General features: G+C 37.3%; 1 protein-coding gene and 1 long non-coding RNA gene across 4 annotated transcripts in view; one reads left to right on the top strand and one right to left on the bottom strand.

Moving 5' to 3' along the window:
• Positions 1-16626, top strand: part of MYOZ2 (myozenin 2) — a 37329-nt gene extending 20703 nt beyond the window's left edge. For both annotated transcript variants that reach the window (XM_040237385.1, XM_040237386.1), the window contains 3 exons: positions 868-997; positions 7942-8125; positions 16178-16626. In XM_040237385.1, the coding sequence (XP_040093319.1) occupies positions 868-997; positions 7942-8125; positions 16178-16412 (549 nt within the window). In that variant the 3' untranslated portion in view covers positions 16413-16626. The remainder of the gene's footprint in view (positions 1-867; positions 998-7941; positions 8126-16177) is intronic.
• LOC120861681 overlaps positions 1-22432 on the bottom strand; it is a 68037-nt gene that overhangs the window by 26766 nt on the left and 18839 nt on the right. The gene's annotated exons all lie outside the window — the stretch shown is intronic.

The raw sequence follows: 22432 nt of genomic DNA, 5'->3' as shown, positions 1-22432 counted from the left end.
AACTCAAAATTGATGTTGATTTGCTATGGCCTTCAGTAAATTTTTCTTTATAAAGTTAAAAGATGATTTGACCTTATGCACTTAAATAGATCGGCTTCTTTTAAAACATATGTATCTCTCATGTATAATTAAAACAATATTTTATTATAGAGGTAAATCCTACCTATACATCTGAGGATATAACCTATTACAATGTCTGTTCTTCTCTGTTAAAAATCAATTGACTGTTTTTAAAATGCTATATTGCCATAAAATAAATCCTAAATTATAACAGTAAAGCAAATTCACCTAAAACTTTAGACAAATGCTCTTTTAAATATTTTTTAGAAGCCCCAATTCTTCCTTCTACAAGTTTATACAGCTTAAAATGAAAATATTTTTTGTTATACATGACTGATGTCCATATTTCAGATTTAACTTTAAAACAAGTCATATTAAAGAATATAATTAAATCCCAACTATAAGCAAACTAATAATGTAACAATGACTAAGTTGTGTATTTGGCAAGTATATCATATGAAATCAGTAAAGACTTAAAAACTAAATAGATTTATCTTATGGATATGTTGTGAATAGTAAATTAGATAATTGATATAAAGCCCTGGACACAGTGCCTGGCACACAGTAAGGCTTAATTAATTATTATTAAGTAGATTGTCATCATAAAACAGAGTTTAGATCTATATCAGTAAAATTTCTCATTCAATTACTCAACTCGGTACCATATAAATTATTAAGACAGTATGTAACAATGAATTGGCATTATATTTAAATTCCAAGTATACAAATGGAGTCTTGCACATATGATATGTCCTATTAGTGTACATTTTTGAGTTTTCAGTTGAGTTTACTTTTGATCAAATACAGCACAATATTGCCATGCAGAATGAGAAACTGGATGGAATCAACTTGGAAAGTGGTTCACAGCAAGCACCATTTACTCCTCCTAACACCCCGGATCCACGAAGTCCCCCAAATCCAGAAAACATTGCACCAGGTAATTAATCCCCTTACAAACTGAATAATAAAACTGCTATGCACATAAATATATGACTCAAGTCACTTGGAGTCTTTAGTAAATGGGGTCTGAATGATACAGCTTTTCACATTATATACCTACTTTGTAGATAAGTTCAGGACAAATGTAAAGATTAGACCTAGAAGAGTTTAGTAACACATTTACAGGAGTCTTATGTTCTTTCAGATGGCCCAAGCTTTTGTTGGCAATTGCTTATTATACTAAAAATTAAGTTTGTTTGTAATTATATTGAAATCCTATTTGTATAGAACTGTGTAATTTATGAAATACTATTATATGTATTTATCTTCTTTAATTTAGTAATAATTATGACAGTTATTATAATCCTCATTTTACCAACTAAGAACTTGAGGTTGTGAACAGCTAGAAGCCAACACTAACTGATCAGGAATTAAATCCAGCTCTAATACCAAATTCACAGATGTCTCATGTGACTGACCTTGTGGAGATTGCTTTTGTTATTTTCTGCTCTCTTACAGGGCTTTAAATGCAATCCTCTAATACTGTATATTTGTTTATTATCTTAAAAAATAAGTAAAGTGAAAGTGAAAGTTGCTCAGTTGTGTCCGACTCTTTGAGACCCCATGGAATATACATATAGTCCATGGAATTCTCCAGGCCAGAATCCTGGAGTAGGTAGCCTTTTCCTTCTCCAGGGGATCTTTCCAATCCAGGGATCAAACTGGGGTCTCCAACGTTGCAACTGAGCTTTACCAACTGAGCTATGAGGGAAGTCCAAAAAATAAGTAAATGTTTATTCAAACCAGTACATGCTATTTGAAATATTATTAGATTTTGAAATATTAAATCAGAAAAATTATCTGCTCTACTTAGACAATATCTTTCCAAAATAACTTAAACCAAATACCTGTAAGTTTTTCCTCAGGAGTAATGTATACAGTAGATTTATAAAATTTTCAACTACTTTTATACTGAAATTAGCAATGCCTGTGTCAAATTTTTGTAAATAGTAAATTTATCAAGAGTACTTGTGATGAACCTTCTCAAATAGCATAGTGTTTTTGAAAATATATAAGTAAAATAACTGTATAATATTAAATCTTATTTAAAAGTAAGTTGAATGTCAGTCACTGATGAGCTTATATTTATTAGGACATTCTTACAGAACACAATGAGAAAATGTATTGATAGACAAAGTAATATTGAAGGAAACCAAATACACAATTAGAATACATAGAATTCTGAAGTAAAACATTGTAATAAAATTCTCAAATAGCTTTCATATAGCTTTTTTTATGACAGAAGAGCAGGCAACAGGTTCTACACATCCAACATTAAGCTCACGTGGCAAAAACAAACTTTAGAATCTGATGGGTCTGAGTTCAACCTGCGATCTCATTTTTTCTTTTAATATGACTGTATACACGGACAACTGAGAATAGGAAAAAAAATTATTATTTTTTGGTTGAACCGAAATTATGGTGAACCAAATTAATGGTTCAACATATTACAGCTGTTACTAAAGACGGTATGCTGGGATTTTAAGAAAACAGTCCAATAAATGAACCATCCCTAAATGAATCTAAATTAATCAAGCCCTCTTCTAATAAAAACATACTACAGTGGCAGAAGTTTACCCTTTTTTTCAATACTCCGTAATAAAAACATGTGTTCCTTCAATGTTCTCTCTCCTTTAGTATTTAGTTACTAGTAGTCTCTCAAATGGTAAAATTAATTGAATTTATATTATCAAATGAAAGTCAAAGTTTGTACAGCCAAGCTCAGAAGCAAAAGTGAAGAAGGATGAAAGGTAAAAGCTGATGGATGCCATGCAGAACAAGGACTTTCACGGAGGTGTCCTGAGTGCCAAACACAGCCAACATCCCATCATTTTTTCCTTGCTCTTAAATGAGCAAAATCAAATTATTCTTGCTTTTTATTTAAAGAGATAATAAATCTTTATCCTGTCCCCCCATAATTTGTGATCAGGCAAGGCAAAAGTAAGTTCCATCACCACTGTGGACAGCAGCTAAAAAGCTGCTGGATCCTTTCATCCATGCCCACTTTACTACTGTGCTGAGAAGGAAAATAAATGTCTTTGAGTCTGTTTCTTCAATCTGTAAAATAAAGAAAATAAATCTCACTGCACATGGTTGTTGTGAAAAATTAAATGTGAGAATGTGAGTATAGTCCCTAATATACAATAAAATACTGAGTTAAAATTTTTCCTTTCCTTACCCATCTTTATATACCTAATACATAATAGGTCCCCTGGTGGCTCAGACGGTAAAGTGTCTATCAATGTGGGAGACCCGGGTTCAATTCCTAGGTCGGGAAGATTCCATGGAGAAGGAAATGGCAACCCACTCCAGTACTCTTGCCTAGAAAATCCTATGGACGGAGGAGCCTGGTGCAGGCTACTGTCCATGGGGTCGCAAAGAGTCGGACACAACTGAGCGATTCTAATACATAATAGACTATATATATTTTCTTTTAGCTCCAACCACTATACTGTAACCTCCTGCTATCTAATGTGTGGAATGGTAAGGTTTTTTAATAGGAAGAGAAGACATATAGAAAAGTTTATGTTGATTCAAGATGGTACTTCCATTACTAAGTTAAAAGTTTTATTATGCATCAATAACCACTGATTATTATGAATCAATGGTGTGATCACTTACCTAGAGCCAGGCATCCTGGAGTGTGAAGTCAAGTGGGCATTAGGAAGCATCACTACGAACAAAACTACTAGAGGTGATGGAATTCCAGCTGACCTATTTCAAATTCTAAAAGATGAAGCTGTTAGGTGCTGCACTCAATATGCCAGCAAATTTGGAAAACTCAGCAGTGGCTACAGGGTTGGAAAAGGTCAGTTTTTGCTCCATTCCCCCAAAAGAGGTGATTCCAAAGAATGTTCAAACTCCTGCACAAATGCTCTCAATTTACACGCTAGCAAAGAAATGCTCAAAATTCTTCAAGCTCGGCTTCAACAGTACATGAACCAAGAACTTCCAGATGGTCAAGTTGGATTTAGAAAAGGCAGAGGAACCAGAGATCAAATTGGCAACATTTGCTGGATCATAGAAAAGACAATTACAGAAAAACATCTACTTCTGCTCCATTGACTCCTCTAAAGCCTTTGTGTAGATCATAACAAACTGTGGAAAATTCTTAAAGAGATGGGCATACCAAATCCCCTTACCTGCTTCCTGAGAAATCTGTATGCTGGTCAAGAACCAAGTTAGAACTGGACATGGAACCGCAGACTGGTTCAAAATTGAGAAAGGAGTACATCAAAGCTGTATACTGTCATTCTGCCTATTAAATTTATATGCAGAGTACATCATGTGAAATGCCAGGCTGGATGAAGCATAAGCCGGAATCAAGATTGCCAGGAGAAATATCAATAACCTCCAATATGCAGATGCCAACACCCTTATGGCAAAAAGCAAAGAGGAACTAAAGAGCCTCCTGGTGAAGGTGAAAGAGGAAAGTGAAAAAGCTGGCTTAAAACTTAACATTAAAAAACTAAGATCATGGCATCCAGGCCCATCACTTCATGGCAAATAGATGGGGAAACAGTGGAAACAGTGGCAGACTTTATTTTCTTGGGCTCTGAAATTACTGCATATGGTGACTGCAGCCATAAAATTAAAAGACGCTTGCTCCTTGAAAGAGAAGTTATGACCAACCTAGACAGCATATTGAAAAGCAGAGACATTACTTTGCTGACAAAGGCACATCTAGTCAAAGCTATGGCTTTTTCAGTAGCCATGTATGGATGTGAGAGATGGACCATAAAGAAGGCTGGGAGCTGAAGAATTGATGCTTTTGAACCGTTTTGTTGAAGAAGACTCTTGAGAGCCCCTTGGACAGCAAGGAGATCAAATCAGTCAATCCTCAAGGAAAATCAGTCCTGAATATTCATTGGAAGGGCTGATGCTAAAGCTGAATCTCCAATACTTTGGCCACCTGATGCAAAGGGATGCTGGGAAAGATTGACAGCAGGAGAAGAAGAGGATGACAGAGGATGAGATGGTTGGATGGTATCACCAACTTGAGGGACATAAATTTGAGCAAGCTCCAGGAGCTGGTGATGGACAGGGAAGCCTGGCATGCTGCAGTCCATGGGGCCACTAAGAGTCGGACATGACCGAGCAACTAAACTGACTATAAACTATGAAACTTCAAAAAGAATAAAAAAGTTCTACCCTCAAGGAATTCATAGACAGGGACACAGGATGAATGTCCATGCTATATTTGTAGTCTCATTTTCTCTCTGCCATACAAACTTCAATATCATATGTATATTTTATTTACTATTGGGAACAATCTATGTATATTTACACACAAACACATACATATATTCTAATATATATATATATATAGAGAGAAATTTTGGAAGTATAAATTCATATAGCTTCTTAAAGTTTAAATATTCAATTATTAAATATTAGGGCATGTCTGTAATATAGACTAAAAAAAGGGAGAGTTTCAAGGTTATCAGATGGCTTGCAATGAAGCAAGAGTAATGGATCCTTCCTTCTTGGTTGATGAGTTGAAAAGTACAACAAATTCAGAGTACAAAGTATAGATTATCCGAATTTAGCAAAGGTTACTATGAAAGCCCAGGCAAGATATGTACAGGGCCTGAACCAGGTATGGAAATGAGAAGGAAAGAGAGAATTTGCTTGAACAGTTACTTCCCAGTGTTCTGTTTGCAAATCACTTGCATTAAATATGTAAGCCATATCTGAGACCTCCTGTCTCTGGAAGGAAGAATCCATTATCAACATTTTAAGTAGGTGCCCATGGTGAGTCAGAAACTGCAAAGTTGAGAAGCTTATTTAAGAAATCCTTAAGTATAACTGGTAATACTTAGTGATTTGTTGTGGGAATGAAAGATTGTTTAGGACAGTGCGTCTGTCTTAGACATATAAGAATAGTAATAACATTTGCTAAGATGATCAATATACAGAAAGAAGCAGAATGTATCGGAAAACAGCTGCATGTAGGTCTAGACAGATTATAAAGGATGTCAGGGGAATAGTAATTTGGATGAATGTAATAGGTGGCTGAATAGAAGAGCATCAAGATAAAAAAACAAACCTTAGAATCATCAATATGTAGGTCACAATTAAAGCCAAATATATAAATTAAACTTCCTAAGCAGAGTAAAGCAGCCTACTGAAGAGACTGCCATTTGATCCTAGAGACAATCAGAAGAAAATTAAATTACTACAAACAGATAGTTGCCTATTGGTGGAATTATCAAGAGTTTTTGAGAAACTAATTCTTAGTGTATAGAAAGGTCAGGCATGGTTTAACATAATAAAAGAGAAAATATTTTAGAGAAGGAAAAGAGCATCACGGAAACCTAAAAGTAGGAGTGACTGCATAACAGAGGTTCTGATAGGATAGAAGAGAGAACTATGTAAAAGAGATAACTAGGCAGTAAGGTAGTGTAGCTGGAAAGTAAACAGTTCTGCCTTTGAAGACCTGAAGAATGTCACTTAACGTATGTGAAAATGGTTTCACAGTTATGCCAGGAATTGTGTGATTTTTAAATGATACAGAAAACTTCTAGCTCATGTGAGAAGAATAAATTGAGAAGATAAGACTGGAAGCAGAAACGTTAGGTTAGAAATCCTCAGGAACGAAGTAAACAAAGGATAGGCACATCAGGGAATAAGAAGGGCCTGACGAAGACAGTGGAGACAAGCTACTTCACCATTTCGAAGCTTGAACATTTGACAGGCCACTCTCCATCTGCAATGTGGGAGATCTGGGTTCAATCCCTGGGTTGGGAAGATTCCCCTGGAGAAGGGAAGGGCTACCCACTCCAGTATTCCTGAAACTTCCCTGACAGTCTAGTAGTTAAGACTCCGCACTTCCAAAGCAGCAGGCGCTGGTTCGATCCTTGGTCGGGGACTAAGATCCCACATGCAAGGACAAAAAAAAAAAAAAAAAAATGGGCTTCCCAGTTGGCAGTAGTGGTTAAACAAAAAACAACAACAAAAACCTGCCTGCCAATGCAGAGGCATAAGAGTTGTGGGTTTGATCCCTGGGTCACAAGATGCCCTGGAGGAAGGCATGGCAACCCATTCTAGTATTCTTGCCTAAAGAATTCCATGGACAGAGGAGTCTGGAGGGCTGAGGTCCAAAGAGTCAGACACGACTTGAAGCAACTTAGCCACATGTAAGCATGCAGCAATTTTAGATAGTCAACAGCTGAACATTACCTATAAAGAATCAGCTCCCAGGGGAGGGAGATCTGTCTTTATTGCTATTTCCGCAGAACCTAGTTTCTAAATTAATGCAGTAACTGTGGTATATAAGGCCTAGTATAAATTAATGTAAGGTGCACAATTAATAGTTTCACTGAACAAATATGTACTATGATAGTCAAGGAAGAAACTAACTGTATAATTTGGTAAAATGAAACACTAAGTGGTTTCTTTTGAAAATTCCATAAAGTTAATGAGAGTTAAAAATGTCTAATGCTGTCAGACTACTCTTTTCTGAGAGATCATAAGAAGAATGCTGCTGCTGCTGCTAAGTTGTGTCAGTCGTGTCCGACTCTGTGCGACCCCATAGACGGAAGCCCACCACTCCTCTGTCCCTGGGATTCTCCAGGCAAGAACACTGGAGTGGGTTGCCATTTCCTTCTCCAATGCATGAAAGTGAAAAGTGAAAGTGAAGTCACTCAGTTGTGTCCAACTCTTAGCGACTCCATGGACTGCAGCCTACCAGGCTCCTCCGTCCATGGAATTTCCCAGGCCAAGAGTACTGGAGTGGGGTGTCATTGCCCTCTCCAAAAAAGAATGCATTCTTCATAAATTTACCCCTGCATGAAAAATTAAACATGGTAAAATGCTAGGTGGAATTTAGTAACTCTCAGATACTCTGTGTTTACTTATTCTTGCAATATTTTTCCAAAGGATATTCTGGACCACTGAAGGAAATTCCTCCTGAAAGATTCAACACCACAGCTGTCCCTAAGTACTACCAGTCGCCCTGGGAACAGGCCATTAGCAATGATCCGGAGCTTTTAGAAGCTTTATACCCTAAATTTTTCAAGCCTGAAGGAAAGGCAGAATTGCCTGATTACAGGAGCTTTAACAGGTAATTCAATTACCCTGGATGACACTTCAGCATGCAATACAAAGGCTGTTTTATCAGTATGGAGAACTGAATCCCCTGGTAGGGAAAAAAAAAACCCCCGAAAAACTACAAGCAATATATAGTATCTCTGCCTAGGCAAAGACTCATTTTTGCAGTATTACTAATATGGTACATTTTTTGTATAAAAACGAAGGCTATGAATCACAAACTATCACTGTTATAAGATCATCTCCAACATTTTGAAAACCAATTTTAATATTGATTTCTAATGTGAAGGTTGATATTAGTTTATGTGTTGCTCCAAACAATCTTGTTAGTCACTACATAGATGACAAACTGTAAAAAATCATTTTAAGTCAGATCTGTGTTCAAAGAAATTATATTATGGGAATTACAGAGATGCACAGTTATTTTTTAGTAGAATATTCCAAATCTTTCAGTGGAATTTTTTGCTTTTCTAACTGAATAAAACTTGAAACTATTTTCAGAGATCTTAAAAATCTTACAGTCTCACACTTTGAATGCTTAACATTTCTGTTAAAAAGTTTACTTTGTGTCCAAAGGCAATAAAAATTTAAACAAACAGGATACAGTCTCAAATCGTGCCAAAGAAAGAAAATTCTCCTTTTGAAACAACAATCTTTCACTGGATAAGTGGTAGGAGGTAGGAGATGGGTGATGAAATGGACGGGAATGTTTTCATTTACAAAAGAAAGTGACCCAAAAATTAAGAGGGAAAAACAAAACATACTGAATGAAAAGGGAAAAGCTAATGCACTAAATACCAAACTCAAATATTGGATTTCAGTGGCAGAAGAACATTTCTTTCTTCATTTAATTCAGACAAAATAAATATAAGAATAAAAGTGATTTTTGGAATAAATAAATACAAGGTTGCTGCTGCTAAGTCGCGTCAGTCCCGATAGACAGAAGCCCACCACTCCTCTGTCCCTGGGATTCTCCAGGCAAGAACACTGGAGTGGGTTGCCATTTCCTGCTCCAATGCATGAAAGTGAAAAGTGAAAGTGAAGTCGCTCAGTCGTGTCTGACTCTTAGCAACCCCATGGACTGCAGCTTACCAGGCTCCTCCATCCATGGGATTTTCCAGGCAAGAGTACTGGAGTGGGGGTGCCATTGCCTTCTCCAATTACAAGGTTAACTGACCAAATTCACCCTAAATCTGATAATATTCAACTCCAGCCTATTGTATCTAATGGATAACAATATACTCTTATACTCCCTTGGATGTGTGGCTTGTGCAATTGCAGGGGGCCCCACAATTAAGAAGGCCATAGCTGATTTAAACTTTTGCTTTAATGTCTGAAATGCCTAACAAGTTTTAAACAAAGAGTCCCGAGTTTTCATTTTGCACTGTGCCCTACAAAAGTGTTTAGATCAGATCCCAGGCTCTAAATTTTACTTTAAGTTCCTCTGTATTCAGGAAAATGTTCCCTTAAAATAAGTATCTTAGTCCATGATGTGTTCCCCCACGCTCCGCTTATATTCCTCTCTTTTCTTGTTTGTGAGTTCATTGAAATTAAGACCTACTACAATCTTTCCATCTTTGAATTCATAGCATATAGCAGAGTGTCTAGATATAATCGGGCTTCCCAGGTAGCGCTAGTGGTAAAGAACTTGCTTGTCAATGCAGAAGACACAGGATATGGGGGTTTGATCTCTGGGTCAGGAAGATCCCCTGGAGGAGGAAATGGCAACCCACTCCAGTATTTGTGCCTGGAGAATCCCATGGACAGAGGAGCCTGGCGGGCTATAGTCCACAGTGTTGCAAAGAGTCAGACACGACTGAAGCAACTGAGCACACACACATGCAACTTTTTTATATGAGTAAATGAATGAACCAACAAATAAACTAATTATAGGCTTATAATGGTAAACTTCCAAAATGACAAAACATTGTCTTGGACATCTTGAACATCCAAGAATATGAAGTTTCACTTATGCAGTAAAAGTCAAATTTGACTCTTAATGACTCTTCAATCCACTAAACCAAATGACAAAATGTGGGACATTAAATCACTCACTTATATCACAGATGTGAGTCCTCAATATACTTCTCTACTTAGAAACAATCTCAGAAGGCCCAATACTCCTTAAGAATTATGTCCAAGGGGTACAACAAATGGTAGTATAGAAGAGCAGGCTTCAGTGAGTCTGAATACCTGGGTTTAAATTCTGATGCTATACCTTATTAGGTGGGTGACATTGGGTAACTCATTTAACTGTTTGTGTTTCAGTTTCATCTATTAAAAGGGGATAGAAAGATAATCAACTCAAATAGTTGTTTTGAGAATTTAATGAGACAATCATGTAAAGCCTTGGTACTCAAAGTGTGGTGAGACCAGTTGTGCTGGCATCACCTGGGAACTGGTTAGAAATGAAGACTCTCAGGACACATACTAGATTGACTGAATTAGCATCTGTAGCTTAACAAGATCACAAGGTGATTTCCACACTAACAGAGCAGGTGCACAGCACTGTTGATAAATACTAGCTTTCATTATTACTATGCCTTCTGAAGTTTAACGATCACAAAGCACCTGGCTAATCATTTGAATTCTTAAAGTTCTTTTCCTAACCAATCTCTCTCACCCCCAGAGTAATGGTTTTAGGCCCTGGACATGAAAGACTCTACTGCTATGATTGCTGAAATCCTGCATTAGACTGAGGTTACTGCATTACTCACTGATCTGTTGTTATCCATATTTTCCACAGCGATTTGGGGAAATATTGTAAGAGGCCAGCCATCTTGAGAAAAGATGCAACAGAAAGTAAAACATACTGTTCTTCAGGAAAAAAAAAAAAACTAGAAGACAAGAAAATTATGGGCCAATAAGACATGAGAACTTCCCTGGTGGCTCAAAGAATCTGCCTGCAATGCAGGAGATCCTGGTTCAGTCCCCAGCTCAGGAAGATCCCCTGGATAATGGAATAGCTACCCACTCCAGTATTCTTGCCTGGAGAATTCCATGGACAGAGTAGCCTGGTGGGCTACAGTCCATGGGATAGAAAAGAGCAGACACGACTGAGTGACTGACACTTTCACTTATGGTAAAGAATTTGCCTGGAATGTGGAAGACAGGGGTTTGATCCCTAGGTTGGGAAGATCCCCTGGAGCAGGGCATGGCAACCCACTCCAGTATTTTTGGCTGGAGAATCCCCATGGACAGAGGAGCCTGGCATGCTGCAGTCCAAGGGGTTGCAACAAGTCGGACACAACTGAGCAACTAACCACACATAGCAAGACATGAGATTCTATACTACTACTGCATTGGCCAAAACCTGCATTCTTTCAGGTTTTTCTGTAACATCTTATGGAAACCCTAGAGGAGAGAAATTTTTGGCCAATCCAATATATGACACAGTTACATGTGCTATAGCCATCTTTGAGGTCACCTATCTACCCTGTGGACACTGAAGATTTTATCTGGCTCTCAGTCTTTTTCCCAAGGACTATTCCTGTCATCACTTTTTGGTGGCTTAAATGATTCACTGAACTCTCAGCCCTTTTAAGTCCTTGACTGTATTGCTTTAAAGGATCTCTCTCTCAATCCCATCTTAGTCACTATTGACTTTCCTTAAAGTTTGCCATTACCAATATCTATGCTATTGCTGCTGCTTAGTCACTTCAAGTCATGTCTCTGTGTGACTTCATGGACTATAGCCCACCAGGCTCCTCTGTCCATGGAATTCTCCAGGCAAGAGTACTGGAGTAGATTGCCAGACCCTCCTCCAGGGGATCTTCCCACCCCAGGGATCGAACCCGGGTCTCCTGCATTGCAGGCAGATTCTTTACCACTGAGCTACCAGGGAAGCCGACCAATATCTGCATCATCTTCAAAATCTAAATTTCAAGCATCTCACTACCACATTTTATCTTTTTTTTCATTTATTATTTATTTCAATCATGCTTCAGGTCCACACATCAAAGCCATCTCATTTTTCAAAGTCCATCATCCATTTCCTCTTTACTAGACTCCATAGTCCCTTACTATTATCATCCAGAAATTAAGATATTCAAGAAAGATCACAGGTGATTGAGCTTCAAAGAAAATCAGATCTCTTCTAGGCTTTAAAATGATCTCCACAATACTGGAGAATTTATAGTCCTGCCAATTCCATTGTCCAAATGTTTATGAGGATCGTCTAGGCAAAATACATTAAACAGTTATGTATATTGAGCAAGGTATAAAGATATATCAGAGAGAATTCCAGTCCTCTTGGAGTGTAGTCTGATAAGAAATTAGGCAGACAGACTATTGAATATAATGAAAGATGGAAAATGAGGTTACAGGGAGGTAAAAATAGAGTTCATGGAAACAGGGGAGAAAGAGTTTAGTTCTGGCTGTGGGAGATCAGGGAAAGCTTCAAGAATAAAATTAAATATCAAATGTGAAGTGAAGTCGCTCAGTCGTGTCTGACTCTTTGCGACCCCATAGACTATAGCCTACCAGGCTCCTCCTTCCATGGGATTTTCCAGGCAACAGTACTGGAGTGGGCTGCCATTTCCTACTTAAGTATAAATTACTTAAAGAACATACTTAAAACTTAAAGGGGATTTAGAAATGTCAGTAATGATGGTCAGAGCACTCCAGGCAGAGAAAAATGAGTGTGTAAACGCAATGACGTTGGAGAGCACAGGGAGAAGCTGCTGCTGCTGCTAAGTCGCTTCAGTCGTGTCTGCCTCTGTGCAAGCTGATAGATGGCAGCCCATCAGGCTCCTTTGTCCCTGGGATTCTCCAGGCAAGAACACTGGAGTGGGTTGCCATTTCCTTCTCCAAAAAGGTGAAGAGCAAGAAGTTATCAGTTTGACTGGAACAAAGACTAAACAAAGTGTATAGGGTAAAATTAGCAGGACTGACCTTTCCACTACGATGTCAAAGTCATTTTTTTCCACACACACACATACCAAACCTGTTTCTCCTTGCCTTCTACCAGCGAGCTACTGAAACTCTAAACCATGGACTAATCATTGATTTTTACATTTCCCTCACAATTTTCATCCAATCTGTCTGCATATCCTGTTGACCCTACCTGTAGAACACATCCTGAAACCACCCACTTCTTCAAGGAAAACACCTGAAATCTAAGCTACCATCATTTCTCACCTGAATTGGTACCATATCTCCTCTTCTTTCATTCTTGTCCACCTATACTTGTTCACACAGTAACAGGTGCCAGAGTAATCTTTATTAAAATTTTCTCAAGCTATACTACTCCTGTTTTTGTTGTTCAGTTGCTCAGTCTTATCCAATTCTTTGTGACCCCATGGATTGCAGCATGCCAGGATTCCCTGTCTTTCACCATCTCTTGGAGATTGCTCAAACTCACATCCATTAAGTTTTGGTGATGCCATCCAAGCATCTCGTCTCTTGTTATTCCCTTCTGTTCCTGACTTCAATCATTCCCAGCATCAGGGTCTTTTTCTAATTAGTCGGCTCTTCGCATCAAGTGGCCAAAGTATTGGAGCATCAGGTAGCCAAAGTATTGGACCTTCAGCTTTAGCATCTGTCCTGCAATGAATATTCAGGACTGATTTCCTTGAGGATTGACTGATTTGATCTTCTTGCAGTCCAAGGGATTTTCAAGAGTCTTCTCCAACACCACAGTTCAAAAGCATCAATTCTTTGGTGCTCAGCCTTCTTTACAGTCCAACTCTCACATCCATACATGACTACTGGAAAAACCAAAGCTTTAACTAGATGGACCTTTGTTAGCAAAGAAATGTCTCAGCTTTTAAATATGCTGTCCGGGTTGGTCATAGTTTTTCTTCCAAGGAGCAAGCATCTTTTAATTTCATGGCTGCAGTCATCATCTGCAGTGATTTTGGAGCCCAAGAAAATAAAGTCTGTCACCGTTTCCATTGTTTCCCCATCTATTTGCCTTGAAGTGATGGGACCAGATGCCACGATCTTCGTTTTTTGAATGCTGAGTTTTAAGCCAGCATTTCTACTCTCCTCTTTCACCTTCAGCAAGAGGCTTAGTTTCTCTTCGCTTTCTGCCATAAGGCTGGTGTCATCTGCATATCTGAGATTACTGATATTTCTCCCAGAAATCTTGATTTGGGCTGTGCTTCCTCCAGCCCAGCGTTTCTCATGATGTACTATGCAGAGAAGTTACATAAGCAAGGTGACAGTATACAGCCTTGATGTACTCCTTTCCCAGTGTGGAACCAGTCTGTTGTTCCGTATCTGGTTCTAACTGTTGTTTCTTGATCTGCATACTGATTTCTCAGGAGGCAGGTCAGGTGGTCTGGTATTCCCATCTCTTTAAGAATTTTCCACAGTTTGTTGTGATCCACACAGTCAAAGGCTTTAGCGTAGTCAATGAAACAGAATTAGATATTTTTCTGGGATTCTCTATTTTTCTATGATCCAGCGAGTGTTGGCAATTTGATCTCTGGTTCCTCTGTCTTTTCTAAATCCAGCTTGAACATCTGGAAGTTCACGGTTCATGTACTATTAAAGCCTGGCTTGGAGAATTTTGAGCATTACTTTACTAGCGTGTGAGATGAGTGCAATTGTGCAGTAGTTTGAACATTCTTTGGCATTGCCTTTGGGAATGGAATGAAAACTGACCTTTTTAAGTTTTCAATGGGTTCCCTTCACACTTAGAATGAAATCCATGTTCTTTATTGGACAAAATTCCACACAATCTACCCCTCTGTCCTCTCTCCCTTCTACCATCCTGCTCACTTACCTGTCTAGCAACATAGCCTTTCTTTCATTTCTGAAAAGGTCAACATTATTTCTGCCTTAGATTCTTTGTATTAGCTACTCTATCTGAAATGCTGAAGTGCTTCTGTTATATTGCCCATGGCTAACTTCTGACCTTCAGATGGCAGTTTAAATGTCACCTCTTCAGAGAAGACTTTTCTCCCTATCTAGTCATTTAGTTATGCTCTATTGTATCACCCTATTTTAAATTTCTCATAGCTCTTATTACTGAATGTTTGTCTGTATGTTTAGTGTTTTATTAAAAATTTTATTAAAAGCTAAAAATCATTATTTTTATTGAAGTATAATTAACTTACATGTTTATTTTTTGTCTATCTCTTTCACTAGAAATATAAAACCTTACACTCTGACTACATTGCTCACTGCCATATGTCCAGCATTTAGAAATGTGCCTGGCACTGGATGAATAATTAATGGCTGAATCAAAGAAAGCTAGACTGTTACATGACATCTTGAATGCCAAGATAAGGAAGGTGGACTTTCTTCAGATGAGTAGAAGGATTTCGATGTTTTTGAGGCACAGCTAGAAAAATGCAAAGATATATTTCTTATCCTCAAAGAATTTATAATTCACAGATGACTGAAACCAAATCATATTCTGAAAAATAGAAGCTGACAATACCAAATGCCATATTATTAACAGATGCACTATAAGACTAACATCAAACAATCAATGCTATAGGAATTTGGTTAAGAAAGGGAGTGAGGGCTTGGGGTAGTGAAGTGAAGTGAAGTGAAGTGAAGTCACTCAGTCGTGTCTGACTCTTTGCGACCCCATGGATTGTAGCCTACCAGGCTCCTCCCTCCATGGGATTCTCCAGGCAAGAGTACTGGAGTGGGTTGCCATTTCCTTCTCCAAGGGATCTTCCCGACCCAGGGATGGAGGGGGAAGTTAAAATTTAAAGGCCACAGGACATATACAGGTGGAAAGGAGGCACAGAGGAAATACCTTTTTTTTTTTCCTCCCCCAGAGGAAATAAACAAGTGTAACATTGTTAGCAAAGGCAGGAAGGCAAGAAATGTTTGTGATGACTCAGCATCCAGGGAACAGAATAGTTCAGTCCAAAACTAAGCGTACATACAAAAGGTCTTTACACAAATTCATTATCAAATATCTGTTTTATCATAAAGGCATGGTCCTTGAACGGAAACACTTATTTCAGAGGCCAAAAATTGAAACCCTAGTAAGACTGTAACACGACAACATGCCCCATAAGATCATGCATTAAATTGTTTTCTATTTTCTGGCAAATAAATTTGAATATTAATTTATTCTTTTTCTTTTCACTCCTCACAGAGTTGCCACCCCATTTGGAGGTTTTGAAAAAGCATCAAAAATGGTTAAATTCAAGGTTCCAGATTTTGACCTACTACTTCTAACAGATCCCAGGTTCATGGCCTTTGCCAATCCTCTTTCTGGCAGACGGTCCTTTAATAGGACTCCAAAGGGATGGATATCTGAGAATATTCCTATAGTTATAACAACTGAACCTACAGAGGATAACACCATACCAGAATCAGAAGACCTATAAAAGAAAGTTGTATGCTCGACAAAAACCTCTGAATATAAATGTTGCTGTATTATTATTCTACTCACTGGCAAAGCCACTAACACTCTTCATTAGTAGCAATAATTTAATGGCAATTTAGCAATTTTCCTTTTATGGCATTTAATTTCAATCTCAGATCAAAATCTAATAAACAATTCAAAATCTTATTAAAAAAAACAAAAACAAAAACTTTTAACTCACTTGTCTTTACTCATAATCTTGTTACAGCTTGGTTAAACAATCCGGTCTCCACATTGGGAAAGTCCAGAAAAGTTACTGACAACAAAGGGTTTCATCTTTGTTGCCTTTAATATAAGCTATTCCTGAATAAAGTTTTTAGATGGATCTAGAATCAAAATACAGGGCAAAATATTTAGATTAATTCAGAGTTTTATTTTAGGGGTGAAAGCTATAGAAGTTGATATACAAGCATTATTGATGGAGAAAAGGGTTGGGTTCTTCTTTTCTGACAAGCTTCCATGATAAAATAACTTGTTTAGATGAAGTCTTTTCAATAGTCTTTCTTAAAATTTCAAATTTCTTAGAACTTTGAAACTGCCTTGTATTTTTCAACATGCTTTGAATCATCATATAATTATTCCAGATGACAGTCTCCAGAGTTCAATTGGGTTATTATTGTTGTCTAGTATTAAATCAACAATATGCAGAGAAAATGACTCAAAGAACGTCATACTATTGTAGTTTTCATGACCAAGGTAAACTTGGAATTCAAGTTCTGCAAATCCTAATGTTGTGTGTCGTTTAGGTTCAACTTTATGAATACATTTTTAGAAGAGTAATAACAAGATACATGCTAATAGACATATAAATAAGTATGAATATGAAGGAGAAAGCAAGTGTGTAATTTGAATTAGCAGCTTTCTCTGCTGAATCTTTAAATTCTGCTCAAATCCTTAAGCTCTAGGGAGTATATGCCATAAAACAAAAGCAAGAAATGGAAGAAGACAAGAGCATTTGAATGTAATACAGCACATTTCCATCATAAATATATGAAAATATTAGTATAAAAGACTCTAATATAAAGTTATAGGTATATTTTAAAATATGATTGAATATACAACATGGAGTTGGAAAGAAATAAATACTAATTCTTCCCATTTCAATTCAGTTAAAAGTTCTGTGGTAGATGTTTATATCAGAGAATAAATGTCTCATACACAGAAAACTATCTACCAGATTAAATTTAGGAGACTGGAAGGAAAGTACACAACAGAGTAATGAAAATGCCATGTAGCAACATCGCATATTTATAAAAGTATGTAATCCTGAACGCGTCCAATCTCGTCTGATCTCGGAAGCTAAGCAGGGTTGGGCCTGTTTAGTACTTGGATGGGAGACAACCTGGGAATACTGGGTACCGTAGGCTTTATAGGATTCCCTGGTGGCTCAGAGGATAAAGCATCTCCCTGCAATGCAGGAGAACCAAGTTCGATCCCTGGGTTGGGAAGATCCCCTGGAGAAGGAAATGGCAACCCACTCCAGTACTTGCCTGGAGAATCCCATGGACAGAGGAGCCTGGCGGGCTACAGTCCACAGGGTCACAGAGTCGGACACGACTGAGTGACTTCACTTTCTTTCTTTCTTTGACTTTAATGCTGAAATTGGTGGTTGTGTTGCAGGAAGGGGGACCCTTCCCAGGGCCCGAAAATGGGCTCTTGTCTAACACTCGGAAATGAATTGTCGGAGGAGACACATGTGCTGACCGAGCAAGAGATTTTATTGGGAAAGGGCACCCGGATGGAGAGCAGTAGGGTAAGGGAACCCAGAACAGCTCTGCAGTCTAGGGTTTTATGGTGATGGGATTAGTTTCTGGGTGGTCTTTGGCCAATCATTCTAATTCAGAGTCTTTCCTGGTGGTGCATGTCACCCACCCTGGCCAGGCACCATAGTAACCATTTGCATGACTTGGTTTATGACGAGATCCTGATAAGGAATACGAACTAATAAGCCACCACCAACCAGAAGAGTTCAGGAAAGGTCGAAAGGAGACACCGCGTGTCCATCCACTTCCCAAAATCCCTCTGGCTAACATCCATCTTGGCTGAGTGATGCATGTGCCACCAGGAAAGACTCTGAATTAGAATGATTGGCCAAAGATCACCAGGATATTAATCCCATCACCATAAAACCCTAGACTGCGAGCCATGTGGCAGAGCTGTTCTCTTGGGTTCCCTTACCCTACTGCTCTCCATCCGGGTGCCCTTTCCCAATAAAATCTCTTGCTTGGTCAGCACATGTGTCTCCTCGGACAATTCATTCCTGAGTGTTAGACAAGAGTCCAGTTTCGGGCCCTGGAAGGGGTCCCCCTTCCTGCAACAGTTGTTTTGATGATCTTCAATCTTGAAAGCAGAGAAATTAAAAAAAAAATGCATATGAGAAATGCAATCTCTAGAAAGGAACAATATCAATATATCTTAAACATATTATCATTTTAGGGAATTTGTTTTATTTAAAATATATCTTTAAGATATTTTAGCTTTATATTTTGGTGTTTACTCATTTCACTTATTATTATTATTTTTTTTTTTGGCCACACCAAGCAAGCTTGTGGGATCTTAGTTCTCTGACCAGAGATTGAAACTGGGCCCTTGGCAGAGAAAGCACAGATTCCTAACCATTGGACTGCCAGGGAATTCCCCGTTTACCTGTTTTAAAATAACAGTGTTGGCATCTGTAATAAACTCTAGATATCAGAGAACCTTCATGCTTTTTTTAATTTAATCTTTTAAAAAAGAAAAAGAATTAGTCCTATTCTATTATGTATTTTGATGAAATGGTTTAGTTCTTTATTAGCAATTCAACATGCTATTTTTCATTACACTGAAATTATATTGTTATTATAATTATCTCAAAGTAGTTAAACTCTATGCTCAGGCTCACCACTCTGACAATCACCAAAAGGGGACCAGCAATTAACTATGTTAGCTATAGAACAGTATTCTCCATTTTATAAAGGAAAATTTTAACTTTTTATAGTATTTTTTTTAATTGGTTAGAAAATAATGGAATAACTCTCTGCTCACTATTGTATTTCTTCCTTTCCTGGGAAGTGTCTATTAATTCGAATTCAGCTGTCTGACACCTTTAGAAATGCCAAATTTCACACTCTGGTTGCTACACAATTAGAATTTGAAAGGAATTTTGAATGGGTTTTTCAATGACCTGAAAAGCAGCTAAATCTTTTTAAGTCTGAAGAAATATGATAGCCTTTTCAGAACAGCAAAAGACTGTGGCATTTTTTTCCACCCACATTTGTACAGATGGAAAATGAAACAGAAGAGAAAAAAAGGTTAAAAAAGTTAAAAGAAAATGAATAAAAATAACATTTGCTGATGGACTACTAAATGCCAGGCACTATACTCACTACTTAATGGTGTAGTGGGTATTTTGAAAAAAAAAAAAAAAAGCCTAATAAAGGCTAGTTAATGTGTATTTTAAAATATATTTATTTATTTTGGCTGTACCATACCACACAGATTTGCAGGATCTTAGTTCCCAACTAGGGACTGAAGCCAGCCCGTCACAGTGAAAGAACCTTGTACTAACCACTGGACTGCTAGGGAGTTCCCTGTATTTTTAACATCATTTTATTTTTGTGATTATCCTGTGAGAACTGTATTATAAATAATCTCCATTTTGTGCTGGAAAAGTGAGCCTCAGGGAACTAGAGTGACTAGCTTAATACTAGCTCCAAAGTGGAAGAACTTGGTGAGTCTGAATCTAAAACATATGCTCTAAGAACTTATAATTCATAACTTCTCCTTCAGAAATAACTTCAACCTTAAAATTATTTTATTACTAGAAAAAATAATAAAAATCTCCAACATATTAACTTTGCGAAAATATATCTATAAATTGAGTAATTTTAGAGTCATCCATTAAAGTCATTCAGGTACTCATAATCATAAAAAGCTAAACTTTCAGATTTTCAAACAAGCAATATACATGCTTAATTATGAATTTTTGTTGTTGTTATGTCCAACTCTTTTTGTAATTCCATGGACTGTTCATGTAATCTTTTTTTTCCCCCTCTTGAAAGAAGAGGAAATAAAGAGGACAGAAATACAGAACACTAATACCCATAAGGCTGAATGAAATCTAGTGTAATAACACACCAAACACATTCATTTAAATGAAAATATTTTCTACTTTTCAAAACTTTAGAAGAATTTGTATTATACTGTTCAACAGAATTCTGGGTCATAAAATTATATCTATTTTATTTAGCCAATTTCTTGTTGATCAGTTGGTCAGCTGCTTTCTGGATAATACTAGAGCTACATTAACAACTAGACCAGTGCTCATTCTTGGCTTTTAACTCTTTGCTCCCTTCAATCATTTCTCCATTTCTTAACTCAATATTTGAAAGGACTTGATAATTTAAAGTAACTAATTATTGGTTATTATTAAATCAAGGTAAATATGGAAAATAATTTTTAGTCAACATGATCACTTACTACATCCACTAAAAATTTCACATTTTCTAAATAGACTCATTTATAAATGTTTTAGCAGCTTGGAAATGGAGAGAGCCAATTACTTTCACAAAGGCTGATGTGGAGCAAAACGTCCAGTCAGTGAGAGTGAAAAGTACATCCTGAACTTTCCAACTCAGGGCACAGCTGTACCAGAAGACTTATTAATTCTGGAATTTCCTCACTCTGCTGCTTATGCAAGATAAAACTTACATGACATCATTGCAATTTCTCAGTCACAACTGCTTTTTATTAAGCTTAGCTAAGTATTACTCTGAATGCCCCTTTTCTTATGAAAAATACTTTCCACCTCCACATGCCCTATTCTGTAGGAAGAAGGGCAGTTTACTTTCTATGAAAGGTGGAAGAATGCCAGGTTTTTGCCAAAAGAACAAGCAAGGGGAATATATTTCAAACTAACTGATCAAAGCACTTCACAAATACACAAAGGGATTTTTAGAAAATTATAATGCTTTAAAAAGTTGAACTTTTCAGAGCTAAGAAAAAAGCAAAATTGTAAAATTGTATAAGAATTTCAATAGCTGAAGATGATGTATTATTAGATTAAAAAAAGGTGTGACCCTATTTAAATTCCTTAAATGAAAGAACTAGATTTCAACTCAGGATACAAACCTCCCCTGACTTCTCAATGTAATGTGATTTCAACAGGAAGATTTGATGCATATGGGCAAAGAGCAGGTGGTGGGGGAGCTATTTCTAAGAGGTTATAGTTCAGATTCAAAATGAATGTGGTTATTATTCTGGATTGTGTAATATTTTGAAACATATTTCAACAACTTAGGCAGTGTAGGAGATGGAGACAGTTCAGGAAACAGAACCGGAAAAAGTCAGAAAGAAAAAAGGTAAATTTTCTGCTGATTTGGTATAGAAGAATTGGTATAGAAGCTGCAGCACTAGTAAAATAAAAGAACAGGGGGAAGAAACGAATGCCAGAATGAAGTAGGTTGAAAAGAAATAATTGCATTATTCTATGGTTTGTAGAGCTTTCTCCTCACTCCTTCCGAAGCAGTTTCGCTCTATGTATACCGATTGTCTAATATGAACTGTCACCTAAATAGATACTCTCATTTTCTTTATCATTTACTTATAAACTGCATATAAAACAGCAGTTGCATTTAAATGTGTCAGCTATTTGGTGATTTATCACTAATTAATAATATAATCTCAAGCAATTTACTTTACTCTGGAATTTTGTCCAACTATTTCTGTTTCACAGGCCACTTCTGCTTAAGACCTTCCCTGACCACCCTTACTTAAGAAAGCACACATATAACCCCTTATTGTGCTTTTGTTTTTCTTTATAACCCTTATTACTTCCTAACATAATGTATTAGTCTGGGTCCTCTGAGAATCAGAAGCCAAGATGCAGTTAAATCTGTAACAATTTTATTAGGAAAATGGGGAGACAGGTCAAAGAAAGGCTGGGAGAGACCCAAGGGACCTCAGGTGGAAGTATATGGATATGTTCTAGACTGCCTGAGAGTC

Source organism: Oryx dammah, unplaced genomic scaffold (genome assembly GCF_014754425.2).
Source record: "Oryx dammah isolate SB20612 unplaced genomic scaffold, SCBI_Odam_1.1 HiC_scaffold_3, whole genome shotgun sequence".
NCBI classification, from domain to species: domain Eukaryota; kingdom Metazoa; phylum Chordata; class Mammalia; order Artiodactyla; family Bovidae; genus Oryx; species Oryx dammah.
This window is presented reverse-complemented; position numbering and strand designations above follow the sequence as displayed.